This window comes from Ctenopharyngodon idella, chromosome 20 (genome assembly GCF_019924925.1).
Source record: "Ctenopharyngodon idella isolate HZGC_01 chromosome 20, HZGC01, whole genome shotgun sequence".
Lineage (NCBI taxonomy): Eukaryota > Metazoa > Chordata > Actinopteri > Cypriniformes > Xenocyprididae > Ctenopharyngodon > Ctenopharyngodon idella.
Genome location: NC_067239.1, coordinates 30,685,928 through 30,706,775, shown reverse-complemented (window position 1 = coordinate 30,706,775; position 20,848 = coordinate 30,685,928). Strand labels below are relative to the sequence as shown.

The window sequence follows — 20,848 nt, the reverse complement described above, 5'->3', positions numbered from 1 at the left end:
TATGGACCCTGCCACACTTAAAAACATCATTCCTGGCCTCGCCGTGTTCCTCCGGGTATGAATAAAGAAAGACAGAGAGCGTGTGCCAGAGGAGGAGAATGCGTCCCGCTGCACACATCTGTGACCCAGCTTTACGGGCTTGCTTCACTTCTGGATGGGCTCCCAAACCAAGGCCATCTGCTGCTGTGATTTAATTAATAATGGAGCACCTTTGTGCTGAATGACGGCTTTCGGCGCACTTTAAAGCTCTGCTGGAGGACGCAGGGACCCTTGCTGAGACGCTACCTGAAAACACTCTCACGCTTACTGCACTAAACATCTGAAGTATGGATGGGTCGCTGCATTAGTGCAAACCATGTTTGAGCAATTTAACCTTTCATTAAGAAACAAAAATATTACTATTACAAAAATGTAATAAAAATATTTAATTATATGATAAATGCAAACCATGTTTGAGCAATTTAACATTTCATTAATAATCAAAAATATTACTCTTTTGAGAATGCAGTAAAAATGTGTTTAATTATACAATAAGTGCAAATCATGTTTAACATTTTATTATTAAACAAAATGATTATGATTATAAAAATGTAATAAAATGTGCTTAATTATACTATAAGTGCAAAACATGTTTGAGCAATTTAACATTTCATTAATAACGAAAACATTACTCTTTTGAGAATGTAATAAAAATGTGTTTAATTATACGGAAAGTGCAAATCATGTTTAAAATTTCATTAATAAACAAAGATAAAAAGGTAAATGTGCTTAACTCTTTCCCCGCCAGCGTTTAAAAAAAAAAAAAAAAAAAAAAAGTTGCCAGCCACCGCCAGCGTTTTTGATCATTTTCACAAAAATTTCATGAATATCTGAACATGCAATATATCAAAAGAAAGAACAGAGCCTCTGCTTTTAAACAACAACAAAAAAAACGTTTTATTCTAGATTCATGCATTGTTTTTTTAATCAACATTTGAAAGTGTGTAAGCTTCATAAAAAAAGCAACATTTTGAGCAAAAAGCTGAGAAAATCGAGTTTTTGTCAAAGACTACGTCTGGATCAGATTCAGAGCGATGATCAAAACATAGATGGAATAAATCGAGACCATCACAGTCCTGTGTCTCGTCCTAGATTGACATTTCATTCAGTAACATTAGGCAGTTTTGATTTATATATTGTTTATGGTTGGCGATCACGTTATTTTACATATGCATATAATTACATATGATATCACTTGTTTCTGCATCTTCTTTGCACACGTTTGATCAGGAGATTCTGTACTCTTTAAGAAGATGTGTAATAGCGCCCCCTTAGGGCTGGACGATTATGACCTAAAATCAAAACCTCAATTAATAATAATTATTAATTATTAAACTAATAAAGGTGGGATATTTTTTCTATTGAAAGAGTGATCACAACAGCTCACTTTCAGCAGTTATTTTATCTTACAGATTTCTGCTCGTTGTAAATCAGATAATGATAAATTAGCACAGTACCAGTATGTAATGAGAGCGATTGCGAGTGTGAATTAATCATACCGTCTCTCTATTAATTGTGAAGCTGTGGGTTGTAAATAGTTACTTCAAAAGTAGAAAAATATATGTTATAATAACTTTTGAGTTTCTAAGCTGACAACTAGTTTCTGCGTTCCTCTCTGTGCGCGCGAATCTTCGCGTTTTGTGCAGCTAACGTTACTGTTTGTATGAGTGTTCGTGCCACAATGCAGCTGCGTGAGCACAGTAGCTCGATATAATAATACACATCCGATCGTCTAAATCGCTTGAATGTCCAAACTGGCAAACTGTAAAACACATACAACTGTCAAAGTGAAGATGCAAGGCTCACCGCTCACGTGCCGTCTGTGTGTTGACTCGGCGTTCACCTGCGTGTTGCTTCCATGCCGCTGACTGGACGGGGCGGAGTCACGTAGCTACACACGTGGTAGTATGTTTTTAAGGGGGAAGTATTAACAGGATTAAAAAAACGAAATAACCGACATGGGAAAATTATGTCAGTTAGAGGCTCTGAATTTCGGTTTCGATTACTTTTCGATTAATCGTCCAGCCCTACACCCCCTACCTTATAACAGTAAAAAAACAGAAAGCCGGAAAATCCGAGTCTGAGGATGTGAACAACTCCGGGTAGAACATCACGGGTTGCCATCTTGTAATTACGGTTACAACATGGCATGAACACAGCATAAGCTCATTGGTTTGGTTGAGCAGTAATTGTAAAAGCTGTTTGTTTGTGGCACTCGGTGACTGACATCTGTCTACAACTCTGGATAGCCTTATGGAGCGCACTGATGATGTTTGATGTCTGCGCGAGCAGGTGCACGGAGGTATGAAAATACATATGTTTACAGGCAGCCAGGTAGGACATAGTATCATTGCATTCGGACAAACATTTTTTGGTCCTGAGACTTCCACAGAACATATATGTACATTTTAAATATTTAGACCACTTCTATTATTGATTGCTATCAAGATGTGAAAAGAGTTTCAACCAGTATAACAAAAAGTGTTTATAAAAAAAATTGCCTACCCTACCTTTAATTGTAATAACTGCAAAATATCTTATTGATCTTAAAAATTCAATTTCATTATGCAAAATAAGAATTCTCATTTTTTTTCTTTAGATTTTTAGATGAAAAATGAGATTCACCCAAATGGGATGGGATTTAATTTTCTCAACAAACTATCCCAGCATGCCCAAGGTCAGCTGAACTCTCTCTGCCTGGCTTTCTAACAAGGGTCAGTGTAAGACGAGCCACATGTCACTGATCTGATTTATTCACTGGCTATTTTTAGTGCCACCAATTAGCACAACTGACAGCGGATGTTACAACTGCAGTCGCGTGAGGACAACAGAGCGGCAACAAGCCCGTCTACCCTGTGGCGTTCACACTTAACACACATCCGCTTCATCTGTGTCGTCCCGCCGCGTCTGTCTGTCATCTTGCTCTCCCCAAAACCACCTGGGTTTCTATTTCACCTGACAGCTCGTCCAAACACTTCCTCCTGAATTCATTACAAGTGAGTGTTGTCAGTTGTCTTAAAGGGATAGTTTGCCCAAAAAAAAAGTACATTCTGCCATCATTTACTCACCCTCATGTCGTTCTGAAGCCGTATGACTTTCTTTCTCACACTCAAAATGAGCAGCAGTTCATAATGCATAACTGTTTCAAAGTTTCAAAAAAGCAACATTAAAGTAACATAAATGTAGTCATATACTTGTGCACAACATTCCAAACAGAGAGAAAGATTTTCAATATACAATGACTTAAATTTCAGTCTGTTCCACACACAATGTTATCATATGACTTCAGAAGACATGAAATATGGAGCACAAATCATATGAACTACTTTTGTTTCCCATAGAAGAAAGTCATACGGGTTCAAAACAACATGAATTCACATTTTTGGGGGGAATATTCCTTCAATACATGTCTCTGCAGTCCTATTGTTTATTCTAAAGAAAAATATTTTTTCTCAAAAAATAATAACTCTGTCTTAAACGACTTTTGTTTTCTGCTGAAGCAACCGAGAATGTGAGGGCAGGAAAGAAAAATACTATTAGCCAATAATAACATATATTTCACAATCCAATAAAACTGTGATGGATAAAAATGAGTTCTTCCCTAAATCTCTGAATGGAAAATCTGCATCATTCGCAAGTTAAATGTGCTGCAAAAAACTGCACTTTAAACCAATTTTCACCAAATTGCTGGTAAATTTCACAAATTATTACAAAGAAATGGCAAGTAACACATTGAAAAATTTTTGAAGTAGAACAACTGAAAAAGTATTTTTCTTATCCTCCAAAGAACTTTGTTTTAGTTACAACTCCGAAAAATCATTTTACAGTGTTTAATCTAAACCAAAATAAAATCAAAACAACAACAACAATGAACTAGAGTTAAATAAAGTAAAATAAGTACTTGATAAGAGGAGCACAGCTACAAATATGTGGAAAATCATGTCTAATATAATACTATTATTTCTAATAATAAAATTATTTTTCAGCAGATTACTGCAGAAGTGAAAGCAGCTTCAAAAAATGAAAGTGCAAAATAGTTATAGAAGTTTAATTGTACTGTAAAGCAAATTTACTGAACTGTAGGTGTACTGAAATGTAGGTGATGGAAGAAAAATTATGTCAAAATGATGTCACACCTGTCAAAGATAAATCTCAGCAGCTGCTTTACTATTGTGAAATATCCATTTACAAACAATTATGAATTTGAAATAAGATATTGGTAAATCTTTATGTTAAAATAACGCTAAAAATAGTATGGTTTGATTAACTTAAAATCAGCCAATTAGCTTATTTTATATTCTAGCTTGTCACTGTTTTAACAAATGCTTTCATTTGTCACACTTCTGACTTGCCTAGAACAGAAATTGAAATATGAATATACAAGGTCCAAGATCCCAAGCAAACGGAACACTGATCACCATTATGGCGACTTCAAAACAATTACAGTACTAAACAATATAATTTCTTACAGTGGCATCAGTGACGGCACTACACCGGGGCTGGGGGGGCTATAGCCCCGTCAGAATTTTGAATAGCCCCTGTTTAGCCCCCCAAGCAGTTGAGATGATAAAGAAGACAAGAGTGCAGGTAGGAAACCCTGTCTCTGAGGGGGGCAAAGAAGAAGAATTGAAAGAGGAGTCAGAGAGAGAAAGGTTTGAGAGAGAAACTCCTGAGCCAAGACATGAGGGAGAGCAGGAGCAGTGGAAGGACGCCCTTTTCTTCGACGCCAGTAACCTCCGCGTCATGTGAGCGCAGTTTCCTGCATTAGGGCACGTTCACATGTTGAGTTTTTTGCGCGCTCAAGTTCGTTGTTTCAAATGTAGATGCGTGGCAAGCGCGCACATAATAGAAGTGACACGCTCGTTTTTTCCAGGCGCAGCAAGATGAAAAAATCTCAAAACTTTTTAGAATGCCGCAAGTGCACCGCAGGTCATATGGCAAGAACCAACCGATCAGCTTCAGCCTTTCCATAACAAAACATCGAAAGCTCAGCTGAGATGGATGAGGTTTCGACAGGACGGGTTTTTATTTCTCATCTCCATAAATATATCTAGTAGTAGAGCTAAATGCAAGGGATAGAAATTCATTTATCCTTTGCTGAAACTTCTTCATCTTCATGGCTCATAGCAACGGCAGACACCACAGGAGCGCAAGCTCTCAAGCGCTTGTATTAAGCTTATATCTATTTTTTTTTTTTTTTTTGAATATGCCTATTCTTTGGCCACATATAATTTAAAACTACACTTCTGTTGAATGTGGTGTGTACCATAGCTGTTTTTATAAAAAAAACCAAAAAACGACAATTTCTTTATGAAGTAACTCTGACGTCATGAATATTGATTATTTTCTTAGCACCCCCACATAATGGTCTAGCCCCCCCTTAGCACCGGTAGAGAAAAAATTCTGGCGCCGTGCATGAGTGGCATGGTTAAAAGACAACTTTATAATGTGAATTAACAGTAAATTACAGTGATGTCAGCATCGTTTTGCTGTTGATTAACAGTAATGTGTAATAAAATGACCCAGCATGCATTCATTTCACTGTAAATTTCACACTACAGTAATTTACTGAAAAATTATACTCTTTAATCCTGTAAATTCCTGGCAGTTTTTTACAGTGTACCTTTAAATAATAGTAAAATTAATGCTTGTTACCCCACTTAATGAGGAACGTGGTTAAGATGATGTGGAAAATCATGTTTAGCTTGCACTTTGTAATATAAAGTATAATAAAATATAAGTCATTTTCTGTGTGTATTTGGATGTGGTTGCACTGTTTGATATGCATCACGTACATTTCATTCATGTACAATGACACTTCATTACAGCGCAGTGTGACACTGACAGTGAGTCGTTCTGACATTAATATCCATCAAGGGTTCAATGCAACCACATGTTCTGCATGTAAAACTGTTTAACAGCCTGAACTCCTGACGAGCATTCAAGTGATTAGCATGACATGAATGTCTCATTATATGAGCAGTGAAGCTAACAAGCCACTGAAGTCATTCAGCATGTTACAGTACTACAAATATTTGAATAACAAGATTTTAAATGACTGGAAAAGCATCAAGGGACATCTATTAAGTAAAATTGTGTGTGTGTATTTTGTGGAGGTTACTCACAAGGAAGGGTCGTGCACAAGATCTTTGAGGTTGACCCCACTGCGGTCCTCAGCGAGATTGCGAAAGCAGCTGTCACTTACTGCAACACAAACACAGAGATATACATGAGATAAGAGAAGAGATGGTTATAAATGCTGTTTAAATAGAGGCAGAATTACAGATAAACATTATAGTGTTCATTCAACGTGCAGATCTACTAAACACATGAGGTATGTTCACTACCATTCAAACGTTGGCTCAGTAAGATTTTTTAAAGAAATGAACACTTTTATTAAAACTTTTATGCTTTATATTGATCAAAAGTGTTAGTAAACATTGATAATAATCAGAAATGTTTCTTGAGCAGCAAATCATCATATTAGAATGATTTCTGAAGGATCATGTGACACTGAAGACTGGAGGAATGATGCTGAAAATTCAGCTTTGATCACAGGAATAAATTACAGTTTAAAATATATTCACATAGAAAACAGCAATAATATTTCACAATTTTTACTGTATTTTTGATCAAATGAATACAGCTTTGGGGTAGAACACCAGTAGGACACACAACACACCATATTTCAGTGAAAGAACACCAAACTGTATTTAAGTGACTAATATTAAAACCAAAATAGTTGTCAATCTTTTATCAAATGTACTAACTTTTTGTTAACTTTTTTTTTTTTTTTTTTAAACATTTCTAAAAGTGATTCAATAGATATTGCACTCAAAAACAAATTTCTACCTAACAAAATATTTTAAAGCTTAGCATAACTAGAAAAAATTACAATAGAAATTAAAAATATAATCAAATAAAAAACATATAAAATGTATATGAACATGTCTTATTATAGAAATTACATACATTGTGAATGATGCAGGTTTAAATAATTAATAATATCTTACAGAGATTCATTTCACTATCAGATTTTCATGTGTAAATTAAACTAATAAAAAATAAAATCAAATAAAAAACACACATATCAAATGTTATTGCTTTTTGTTACATTAGAAATTACTTTTAGTTTCTGTTTCTTCTTTTAAAAAACATTTCTAAAATTTATTCTATGGATATCACACTCAAAAACATAAATTTATAACCAACAAAATGTTTTAAAGCTAACAATAGAAATGTTCATAAGTTTTTAAGATTTTTTTAATAGATTTTTTAAAAATTTCCCTGACTTCCAAAGATTGGTAAAAGTAGTAAAATGAAAAAAATAAAAGTAAAATAAAAACATTAAATATACACAAACATGTCTTATAGAAATTACATACATTGTGAATATGGGTTCATTCAAATAAAAATAAATTAATTTTATTGAAATCTGATTAATCAGATTTTCATGTGTAAATTACCCCCCCCCCCCCCCCCCATCCCAAAAAAAAAAAAAATAAAATAAAAAAATTCACATAAACACAATCTTTAATCAAATGTTATAGCTATTTATTAAATCAGAAATGACTTTTAGTTTCTGCTTTCCTTTGAAAACATTTCTAATGGATATCACACTCAAAAACATTTTATTAATTTGATTGGTAAAACTAGTAAAATAAAATAAAACAAATCTTATTATAGAAATGATTTGCATTGTAAATGCGGGTTTGTTTTTCTAAATTAAGTAATTAACAATATCGTACAGAGATTTATTTTACTATTTACTATGAGGATACTAATAAATAAATAAAATTCGCGTACACACACATGCAACTTCTGTATCCAATGACAGTAAGCATCCATGAGTCATCATTGTGTTCAGTGTCAATATGACACTAGCAAAATGAAAAGCGTGATATAGTGTGAGAGAGAGCTCTCAGAATCAGACCGGTCCCTCGAGAGGTGATGCACCATCACATGATGAAAGAAAAGATCAAGAGAAAGGAAACATATATACAGGGAAAAAAGAAAGAAAAGCTATTTTGGTTTTTGTGTAACAGCTCAAACACATGTGATCTGTTCTGAGGTCAGTTTCATTCAATCAACCCCCTGCAGGAAACAGACACTCAATGAGACATATGGTCAACATGACACAACATGCACTGAATCCTTCACAATAAGAATGAAGAAAGAAAGATGAAGTACAGTTTGGTTTCATGTTGGGTTTAAAGATTACACATGGAGCAAAGAGTATCCTGGATCATCACGACTACAGCGATACGCCGAGCTAAAGAGAGCAGTTCAAACACGAGATCAGGAGAGACAGATAAAGATGAAGATCTGCACTGGAATCAGGCTTCAAAGGAATGTTAATGCAGCCAGTGCAAGATAGAGAAAGACGAGATACAGAAGAAGAGAGAACATGTTTCCTGCTTTTGTTGGTCGTTCCAGCGTATAGAGCTCAATAAAGCCGATGGATATCTGATTTACTCTGTTCTCTGGTTTGCACAGTCACGGTTTCTATACCAGTTCTATCCCTACACCAGAGTTGAGATATTCAAAGTGAAAATTGATGTCTGATAGCTTCCCAAACACAGAACTGAAAGTGTTAAAGGGGTAGTTGATTATGATTTGAGCATAAACAACATCTGCAAAGTTACGACGCTCAAAGTTCAATGCAAAGGGAGATATTTTCTTTTACAGAAATCACTTTTTAAGGACTACAACAAACGGCTGGTAGGGACTAAAACAAGCTTCTTCCTGGGTTGGTGACATCACAAAATTTACATAAACCCCGCCCCCGAGAACACGCAACAAAGAGGGCGAGGCCATGTTGTGCTGCTTTAGAGAAAAGGAGAGTTGTTGTAGTAGAGTGTTGTTGACATGCCGTCATTTTACACCGGACTGCTTCACAAACGAGGGTCAATTCAACGCTGGATTTGCACAAAAGATTAACATGACGGCACATGCTAGTCGATGAGTTGAATCAACTCCACAGCAACTACATAAATTTATCCACTAACCATTCAGAAACGTCCAGTTTCATTCTAAAAGTTGTAAAAGTTGAGTCTCTCCATCAGTGTCGACTCCGGTTTGAACAATGTAATGCTGAACACTTTTGTCATTTTGGCTGCGTGAGATTCTCCAGCTTTGTTGTTGTTGAGCAAACGAAGCGCGAGCTGTTAAAGCTCCGCCCTCTTTTGGAAAGGGGGCCGGGAGCAGCAGCTCATTTGCATTTAAAGGGACACACACAAAAACGGCGTGTTTTTGCTCACACCCAAATAGGGGCAAATTTGACAAGCTATAATAAATTATCTGTGGGGTATTTTGAGCTGAAACTTCACAGACACATTCTGGGGACACCAGAGACTTATATTACATCTTGAGAAAGGGGCATTATAGGTGATAACTGATGTCTGCTATAGCTTTGAGGCCATTTTGGACTCCCTAACACAGAACCAAAAGTGTTAAGTGTACAAAAACTAACAAAAGCATCATTATGATAGAGTGCCACAGGCCTGATGTTAAAACCCAAAAACTAATTCGCCGCTGGTTCACTCGAGATTTTCCTATGGGTTTTTATAATGGGGTTTTTCAATTTATGAGTGAAATAAGGTCTGTGGTAAACATTGACACATAAACTGCACACACTCACACCCCAAATGTTCTTAGTTACTTATTAGAAATGTTTTTTTTTGTTGTTTTTTTTTTTTAAATAAACATAACAGTTTGCTAATGAAACCCAAAAGCATTTTATTGAAGATTAGCAGGCAATACATACACATTCTCAATTTCTACCATGTATTGTGAGTGTTGCAATAATAATAATAATAATAATAATTAGAGGTGTTTTCATGCTTCCATTCAAAAGTTTGGTGTATGCAAATTTAAAAAAAAAAAAAAAATTATTCAGTAAATTGATCAAAAGTGACAGTAAAGACATTTATAATGTTTTTCAAGGTTAACATTTCAAATAAATGCTGTTCTTTTGAACTTTCTATTCATCAAAGAATCACAGTTTCCACAAAAATATGAAGCAGCACAACTGTTTTTAATAATCAGAAATGTTTCTTGAGCAGCAAATCATCATATTAGAATGATTTCTGAAGGATCATGTGACATTGAAGACTGGAGTAATGATGCTGAAAATTCAGCTTTGATCACAGGGATAAATTACATTTTACAATATATTCACATAGAAAACAGTTATTTTAAATTGTAATAATATTTCACAATTTTTACTGTATTTTTCATCAAATAAAAGCAGCCTTGGTGAGCAGAAGAGACTTTCAAAAACTTAAAAAAATCTACCAACCCCAAACTTTTCAGTGTGAAAAGACAAAGTGTGCCTGGTTGGGACAGGGTGTAAGTTTCTTAGGATAAAAAGCATCAGCTAAATGTCAAATTAGTAATCAGAGCATGCTGGTTTGGATTTAGTTAAGTATGGCTCCAGGACAGGGAACAGGTCCAGAGGCCCGATGCGAATGCTGCAGTAAACGCATTCCTGCTGCTTCTCCATCTGTACTGCAACAGGGACAAGATGGAGCATGTGACCTTTGACCTGACCCTCATCATCCCCGATCGGGAAGAGCCGCTGTTATCAGTCTGAATGAGGACACAGTGCAGTACTTCATAGTAAGTACACTTAACACATCACATGCACTCCGATACTACGACTGGAGCCTGAAAAGTGCAATTTCACACAGTACACATACTAAATATTAATAGTATGAGTAGTATGCTAGTGTGCAACTCAAAAAAAAAAAAAAAATAGTTTTTGCCACTTGCAGGAGAACATACAAGCTGAGGAAATTTGGATCTGTTTTGAATAACACAATTTTCATTAATGTTTTCTGCTAAGTCAAGCATCATTATTTCTAGGGCTGCTCGATTTTGGGGGGAAAAAAATCTAATTGTGATTTAAAAATGTTGTAAAAATTCCTGCACAATTTGTGATTATATATCAATACGGCTATAAAATTATAATATTAATGATAATAATAAATATCACTATTATACCAATAATAATAATAATAATAATAATAATAATAATAATAAATGATTGTTATTATTCCAATATTAATATTATTATTATTATTAATAATAATAATAATAATAATAACTTTTTATTATCATTATTATATCAATAATATACCAAATATTAATAATAATAATAATAATATTACTGTCTATTGCTATCATTATACCGATAATAATAATAATAATAATAATTTTTATTATCATTATTATACCAATATAATACACATAATAATTATTATTATAATATATAATAATAATAATATTACTGTCTATTACTATCATTATACCAATATTAAATGAATAAATATTATTCCAATAATAATAGTATTAACTATCTTTATACTAATAATAATAATAATAATAATAATAATATTAATAATATTCATATTCATATACTTTTTTTAAATTATTATTCTTATGCCAATAATAATATTATTAATAATAACAATACTACTACTACTACTACTACTACTAATTATTATTACTACATAAAAATCATTAAATAAAAACTAAATAAGAAATATTACTCTTGTAATTTCACAGTAAAATAATAATTTTAAAAAAAAATTTTTAGAATAAAATTCTTTCTATTTAAGAAAGATAATATAATAATAATCGTATTTTATGTTACAACAGTTATTTATGGCTGTCTTAAATCCTTAATTTTCAAACTTTAAAAAATCAAACTTTCATTTTTGATGGACATTTGCAGGGAGTCTTTTAAGCGTCTCAGGTTTCGGTTTTATTTCGATTAATCATGCAGCCCTAATTATTACTATTGCTCATATTTACTCTTATGACAATAAGCACCTAGAACAAACTAAAACACACTAAATCCATCAGTAACACCCACATCATGGCAGCAAATTTTGCATAGACAAACACCTCGAATCTGTCTGTCACACCGGAAATAAGCAAATGTTTGTTTGCATGTATTATGTCAGACTGCTGTTAATTGCATTATGCTAATTTTTCACGAGGTCACGTCTCATTAGTTTTCATGTTTCCTTCAGGAGTCTCTGCGTTTACTGAGGCGGCGCTGGTGTGATGCATGCTCTCAGGTGAGGGAAACATGATCAGCAAACAAGACCAAAGCCAACAGGAAATGAGCCGATCAAAGCTCTCAATGAGATAATTAGGAATGGATTAATTAATCAATGCTGAACCCAAAGCAAGAAAGCATATTATACAAATGCCCCCGCAAAAGACCCCTATGACAAGTAATCCTGCGGGAGAGCAGGAAACAACGAGAAAATGGACGAACAATGGCTTTCCCTCCACTGCAGTTACAAGGTGACAGAATCCCAAATGAGGTTCTTACATCCTTTTGTTCCTGACCAAATACAGTGCCTGAAGAATCCATAGGATAATCGTGATATTTTATAGCGGCGCCATGAAGATGAAAAAGGTTACTATGATATTGGCTGTATTCGTAATATTATGCATATTTATTTATTTATTTATTTATTTATGTTAAGTAAAGCAAAAACTAAAACCATAAAAAACATTTCCATCATTTGAAACAATAAACATTACCTAAAATAAAATAAAAATTATATAATAAAACATTTTTACTTATTATATTTGGCAACAAGCCAATTTTTTTTTTTTAGTTTTTTATAAAATAATACAAAATTAAATATAAAAAAATTATATTATTTTTTAATATTTCAGCTAGTTGCCAAGGCAACATCTCACTTTCACAGAACAAAATTACCAAAACTTTAAGTAAAACTAAAATAATAAAAACATTTTTGTTACTTGAACTAACATCACATCACATCACATCACATAACATCACATCACATAATATCATATAGCACATCACATCACATCACATAACATCAGATAACATAATATCATATAGCATAACATATCACATCACATCACAACATAACATTATAGCATAGCATAGCATAACAATATAACAATATAACATAACATAACATCATATAGCACATCACATCACATCACATCACATCACAACATAACAATATCATATTGCATCACATCACATCACATCACATAACATAACATACAATATAATGTAATATAATATAATATAATATATGTTACTTATTATATTAGTATTAAATAAGTATAATAAGTATTAAAATAACTAAAACTAAATAGACAAAAAGCAATAAATAAAAAATAATAAAAACTATATAGACAAAAAGTAATAAATAAAAACTAAAAACGATACAGACATATTTATAAAAAAAATCAATAATAACAACTGATTACTAGTGCTAGTAGATTATATATAGTTATATATATATATATATATATATATATACACATTTATATATATATATATATATATATATATATATATAAATTTATATAAATATAAATATTTTATATATAAATAAATATTTTTGTTAAATATATACATGCATGTACACACACACAAAAAAAAAACACTATTTAAAAAATGTAATAGAGTTAATGTAATACCTGGTATTACATTAACTATTACACTTGTTAAATTAACTTTAAAACAGTAATCTGAAATATATTTTAGATTAATTAACACTCAGGGATGAAGAAGCTGTATGCCCAGTGCCATAAAACAACGAGGTAATCGCAACAAATGTTTTGTATTTTCAGATAAAATACATTTACGTGGCCTCCTGTGCATTAATTATGAGGAAATATTTATACCTTCGGGACCATTTTCCAAGGTTTTGTTCCCCGTATCACCCCGAGCAGCTCGATGTAATTAACGCGAGGGTTACGGCCTCAGCTCTCCACCAATGGCCTCTGCAGGAGATGACATCACTGCTTTGTTTGCCTGCATGTCTTATTGGTTAGTGGGGTATCAAATGATCCAGAGGCCCCTGGGATGAAGATTACAGCGGCTTACTGCTGTTTATCAACCCAGCCTTTGTACAAAGGAGGGGCCGACATTAAACCTGAGGGAGTTCTGGATGAAGCTCCCAGCAGTCCAGCAGAGAGGGAGAGAGAGAGTGTGCGTTGCTGTACACATAGCAGCTTCTTAATTCCGCAGCTGGGTAAATTTCCAAATTAATAAAGGTTTCACGGTGCTGGGGAAAATATAGTAACAGCAGATAAGATAATCTAATATAAGCCCAGCGTATCTTAGCAACCTTGTTCATTCTGAGAGCAGCAGCGATGGGGTCCGCAGAGGGATCGTAGCAGCTATTAAACACGCACCCAAAAACGCTCTTATTAAACACACACTAATAAGCAGCACGTCGCTGCTTACATGCATAAACTATTGAGGACTAAACACACACTTTTATAAGCACCGTTCAAATCTTTTCGCCAACTTTATGTTTAAAGCTGCATGTTTTTTCTTTTACAGTGTAAAAATGACATTTAGTGTAAATGATAATTTGATAATTGTGCATGCAGCTTTTATAAACTCATTTTAATATAGACTAGATAGAATATTTGTACTTTTAAAAATGTTTATGTACATCAAAGGCCATTTATAGGAGCTATTATGACCTTTTTTCAAAGTCTTGAATTTGTTTTTGGGCTCTACTAGAATAGGCTTTCATGCTTTATTTTTTTTTTCAAAAAACACATTATTTTTCCCATATTCTCCATTGCTGCAGCTCCTCTCTTCCCAGTCTGTTAGCAACGCTCTGTTTAGTTCCTGCCTCTGTGAAGCCCCTCCCTCTGAAAAGCACAATGTTTTCTGATTGGTCGGCTGGATCAGTGTGTTGTGATTGGTCGAGCTCTTCAAGTGTGTTTGGGAAATGTCCCGCCCCTTACCATAACCGCCAGTTTCAACACGCTACTAACTCAACCAGGCTCCGCCCATTTATTTTGCATATGCCTTGGGTGGGAATTATTTAAATGAGGAATATTGTGACGTGTTTGTTCCTGGAAGAAAACTCAAGACTACAATGGAGGCGTTTCAGGGAGTTCAGAAACAGTGACACTGATATAGAGAATAACTCCCGCCAGAGGGACTTTAAAAGGTGATTAAAAATAATGATTTTTTTTTTTCTTTTTTTTTTTTTAATGGTGACCAGTTACATTCTTTTCCCTTCAAATTAATGTTGAATTTTAATTGAGTTAATAATTAAGATTAATTTAAAAGATTGGCATATGAGACTACATGGAATATTTGTTCTTTTGAAATGCATTTGCCACACTGGACCATTTAACTGAACTAGTAAAGCCAAAAAGGTGATTAAAAATTATGGGGGAAAAAAACTGTGAAAATTACTTTAAGGGAAAGTATATAAGTAGTTAAAAAGATCTGTATCAGACCTGTATGAGACTACATGGAATATTTGTACTATTAAAAATGCATTTGTCGCATCACAAGACCATTTAAGTGAACAAGTGAAGCCTAAAAGGTGATTAATAAAAAACTTAATAAAAAATGGTTGTCAGTTACAGCACTATAAAACATATACTTTGTCTTAAACATTAATCTTGAATTTTAATTAAAATAAAAAATAATAAAAGTCTATGTGTCAGCTACTCGAATAAAAATGCAACAAACAACATTTGTGTTTTCAAAATAATGAACCAGTATTTGGTGTCACTTCACTTAGAGCAGGACAGATAGTGTCCAAACTGTGATTCCATGAATCCAGATTGACAAAATCAGGAATGTCTCAATTTTATCAGCACATCCAGTGACTTTAGTTTGTGTGTTCGCTGGTAGGGGTGTGACGAGACGAGACACGAGACGGAGTTCACGAGAACAAGACGAGATTTTTACACAGTATTTTTAAGAAATCCTCAATGATGAAATACATGACGAGAAAAATAGTCTGCAGGTGCATTTAAAATGTTTTAACTAATCATTTTGTAATGAATGTCATTTCTGTTCTACATTCTGAGTATGAATTATCATATTTAGTAAAAGACAACAATTTTCAAGCACTGTAAAAGGTTTTGCCACAAACTCAACTGACTGGCTTCTCTCCTGTATGATTTCACATGAGAACTTCTGACCTCCTAACTGAACAAATTGATCATAGAAATAAAAACAGTATAAATAAAAATGAATGAACAGTTTTCTCTTAGTCTTATTAAGTACAAATTATAAGTGCAACCATAATCAAAGTATTCTCTCAATATTCAAACTGCAAATAGACACCAAATCTTTCTTCAAGCATGATACAGAGCTGAGAGATGGTTACAACTACCCAGCCCAGCCTAAGATAGCTTTCATATTGAAAGATATTTGCATGAATCAGGGAGCCGCTTTCAAAATGCGTGGTACTGAAATAGCATTTGAATGCGCACTCGCGTTTTACTTTCGCTTTCTATTTCCAGTCGCGCGTACTCTGTGAATAGGGAGCAGCAGTGCTGAGCACAAATTCTACAAGATAAGACATTTGTCAGATGCTTAGGCTCAGTTGTGCAACGAATCCTCCACCATGGTCAGGTCAGTCATGTCGTCACTTACTCTCGTTACATGATCAGTGAACTCTGATTCCTGCTGCACTACGTACAACTCTGAAGCTTGTGTTGGATGAGCTGGATGGGATTGAAGCGACCGTTATCCAACTGAATTAAGTGACTTTAATTTCTATAAAAATCAAAACGACAGTGGAGGCGTAATGTAAACATAGCAGTGGCATATTCTATCCTAATTTCACCCTCACACTCCCGTCATGGCAATATCACGAAACAGCTTTTCACCTCGGCGAGAAATCTTGTCACATCGCAAGATTTCGTGGCACAAGATCTCGTCACACCCCTATTTGCTGGAAATCAAACCTTGTGACAGTGGAAGAGATCAAACTCATGGGATGTTAATTCAACAGACACACGACGGCCAGAGTCGACTGTCTTTCTCACTCATTTCTCCCTAAACTTTTCCAGAAATCTTTGTTTCTCTGCTCTCAGATCTGTATGAAGGCCTGTCTTATTGATATAACTCATCAAGTACTCTGTGAATATCAGAGGAACACTTACTAATTGCAAAAAAAAGAAAATAAAAATTCTCCAAATTTCAGAAATGGAATAAATATAGACATATTTAAATAATAATCAAATGACAAAAACACAACAAAATTACTACAAACTTTAACTAAAATTAAAATGTATAAAACAGTAACAAAGACTACAGTGGTCTGGAGCACTAATGACATTAGGGATCACTAACACTAAACTATGAGCACCAGTAATAATGTTGCCTGCCTCTTGCGTATTTAAACCACATTACACTGACACACACTGCCAGCGTAAGTGTCCACCCCCACACAGGCGCATTAAAATTAAAATCTACCCAACGGCTCTCTTCGGGACAGTTTTCCATCACGCATCCTTATGAATCCCAGATTTCATCAGATTTCAATGAGAGATGTTAATGGAAGACGCCACTGCAAATGCTATAAGTAGATTAACATGTATTGAAACACTCTGTGAGATATACCCTAGATGTTTGTGTGATATATATATATATATATATCTTGCTGTTGGGGTAATGTAGTTTGGGTCAGGGTCAAAGGTCAGTCTCAAAGAGACTGTAGAGTTATGAAGGACGAAAAGCATGCTTTAAGTGAGCTGAGATCAACTAAACATGTGGAGCCCATCCAGATGTTACAGACATCACTAAACCACATTCAATGTCTCTTTCGCATCATTAAAGGTACAGTTCACCCCAAAATAAACATTCCGTCATCATTTACTCACCCTAATGTCATTCCAAACCAATATGACTTTCTTTCTTCTGTGAAAATGAAATGAAATGAAAGGGACTGAGGTCAATCGAACTCCAAAGACTTCAGAAGGCTTGAAACATAGTCTCGAAGTGACATGGTGCATGTTTATGATGCTTTTGGAGCTTGACAGCTCGAGACCTGATTCAGCATTTGGTGAAAGTTTGTCCTTCAGGATATAATCAGATCAAAACTAAAATCCCACAATCCCAGTGATGCTTACACTACCATTCAAACGTTTGGGGTCAGGAAGATTTTTAAATGTTAAAAAAAAATCTATGGGTCAATGAAAAAATCACTAAGGCTGCATTTACTTTACAAATTTGCTAACTTTTCGATATTTTTATGTAGATTTAAATTAAGCCCCCTTTAGTGTACCTTTGTTTGTTACATATTTGATGTTATATATTGTATTTTGATGCTTCTGCAACACATTTTCTAAAAAAAAAAAAAAAAACTAAGGCTGCATTTATTTGATCAAAAATACAGTAAAAACAGAAATTGTTTTCTATTAGAATATGTTTTAAAATGTAATTTATTTCTGTGATCAAAGCTGAATTTTCAGCATCATTACTCTAGTCTTCAGTGTCATATGATCCTCCAGAAGTCATTCTAATAGGCTGATTTCTGATTATTATCAATGTTGAAAACAGCTGCTTCATATTTTTGTAGAAACCGTGATTCTTTGATGAATAAAAAGTTCAAAAGAACAGCGTTTATTTTAAATATAAATCTTGAAAAACATTATAAATGTGTTTAGTGTCACTTTTGATCAATTTAATGCATCCTTTCTCAATACAAGCACTGATTTATTTAAAAAAATCTTTTGAACGGTAGTGTATGGGATTGTTGTTTAGCATCAAATCATGTACAGTATTGTTGTTTAGTATAGTACACATGATACCATTGATAAGCAACACTATACTTCCTTCCACAATGCTCACTGTTTGGTATTGTATATCACGTGCAGTATTGCAGCTCAGCATGCAGTCATGTGTGGTTGTTGTTAGTATGCAGCGGTGGGCTGCGTTCGAGCACACTGCAGTAAGGGAAGACCCCTGCGCTCTCAGTACTGCAGCACTGCTGCGATCTCAAACACGCTGCTCATGGCTGGAGTTTCCTGACTCTGCAGTGCACTTATTTCCCCTGACAGAGAGACTCCCCTTAACCCTGTCTCACTCCAGCTGTCTCTCGCTCTCTGATTTTGGAATCTGCTTATTTCCCAGGACGCAACCATCTCTCAGTTTCTGTCTGTCTCTCTCTCCCCCTGTCTCTCTGCTCCGGGCACAGCTGTCCTAATGAATCTGGCTGTAAGCAGCTGCCTTCATCGCATTCAATTCTCTGGACGACATCAGCAATTACTGCACAGCTTCACTGTTACGACTACAACACTGCAGATCCACAGCTTCCCATTTCATCCTCTCGCTCCCTTTTCATCCTGCTTCCTTTTAAGATCTGCCTTTTCTAAGATCTTCTCTGTATTTTCATGCTTTGCTGTGACACTTACAATATTTGGTGCCGTTTGCTTAGGAAAGTATCATCACTACTATTTCTCACTCTAAATTTTAATCGGTCAACGGATGCACACATTTGTGCGTTGCAGCAGAAGATACCATTTGCTTAGCTTTTGGTCACATGATAAGTGCCACTTACACAAAACAAGTTCAAAAGTCTGGGATCAGTAAGGTTTTCTTTTTTTTTTTTTTTTTTTAAAGAAATTAATACTTTCATTTAGCAAGGACACATTAAATTTATCAAAAGTGACAGTGAAGACATTTATAATGTTACAAAAGACATTTATAATGTCTTTCTATTCATCAAAGAGTCCTGAAAAATCAAATGTATCATGGTTTCCACAAAACTATGAAGCTGCACAACTGTTTTCAACATTGATAATAATCAGAAATGTTTCTTGAGCAGCAAATCAGCATATTAGAATGATTTCTGAAGGATCATGTGACACTGAAGACTGGAGTAATGATGCTGAAAATTCAGCTTTGATTACAGAAATAAATTACATTTTACTTTATATTCACAAAGAAAACAGCCCTTTAATATTTCACTATTTTTACTGTATTTTTGATCAAATAAATGCAGCTTTGCTGAGCAGAAGATACTTCAGAAACTAGGGATACAACGATACCAGTTTTGGTATCGGCCCGATACTGCGCTCATGTTCTCATACTTGCACTCAAACTAAGTGCAAGTAAAAACACGAACTGTTACATGATTTATGTATAACGAGTGGTTCCCTATATGCAGGAAGGCAGTACAGTAATCACATGAAGAGTTCTGTGCGCAAACATCTGAAGCACGCGCACAGAAAGCTGCCTCTCAGACTGCGTGCGAATAGCTTATTAAATGGAATTCTCTTTCATTGCTTCTTGTGCTTGAACAGACAAGTTCACACTAAATTATGTCAAAATGCCTGTATAGGCAAGTACCCTTGTGAAACATAGTTGGTTATGTCTAAAGTGAACATAAACAGTTGAGAAAGAAAACACGGGTGTAATAGTACGTGCAGCTCTTAAAGTGACAGCAGCCTAATAAACCTACTGTTGTCTTTGTCCTCGATGTTACTCTAACAACAAAAGACAAAGAGAAAATCACTCACTGCTCTAAATATGGATGCTCTAAATATTCACTGTGTTATTAAATTAAAGATAAATTATGATAAAGCAATAATATGAACAGTGAAAGTAATAGTAGCTCCTACAATACATTTTAACAGGCATAATTAGGCATGAAGGAAATATCTATTTGCTAAGTCAACTAATTTTATTCATATTCTTTGGGTTTCTCTGCCCAATATTTTTTAAAAATGCTATGAAAATGGGTCAATGACGTGACGGGTCATTTTTTTTGTCCAAAGGCCTTAATAATAATAAAAAACAAAGATATGACATCCAAAGTATGTAAGGTAGTACAACTAGATCTCTTTTATTGAATCCAAAAGGTTTAATTATATTTTGCTACATATAAAGGTATTTTAAAGATTCTGAAGTGTCAAAAGGTCATTCGGTTTAACCGTCCAAAGGCCAATACAGCCATTTCATTTGTGACTAAAATATCTTAAAATGTAATAAATGTATATATTTTTATTCTGGCATGATTTTATAACA

At 34.2% G+C, this 20,848-nt stretch overlaps 1 protein-coding gene across 8 annotated transcripts in view; it reads right to left on the bottom strand.

Moving 5' to 3' along the window:
- gphnb (gephyrin b) overlaps positions 1-20,848 on the bottom strand; it is a 90,662-nt gene that overhangs the window by 53,275 nt on the left and 16,539 nt on the right. For all 8 annotated transcript variants that reach the window (XR_007926784.1, XM_051874662.1, XM_051874665.1 and 5 more), the window contains exon 2: positions 6,165-6,243. Coding sequence is in view for 7 of the 8 variants with exons in the window: in XM_051874662.1 (XP_051730622.1) it covers positions 6,165-6,243 (79 nt within the window). In the remaining variant the exon portion in view is untranslated. The remainder of the gene's footprint in view (positions 1-6,164; positions 6,244-20,848) is intronic.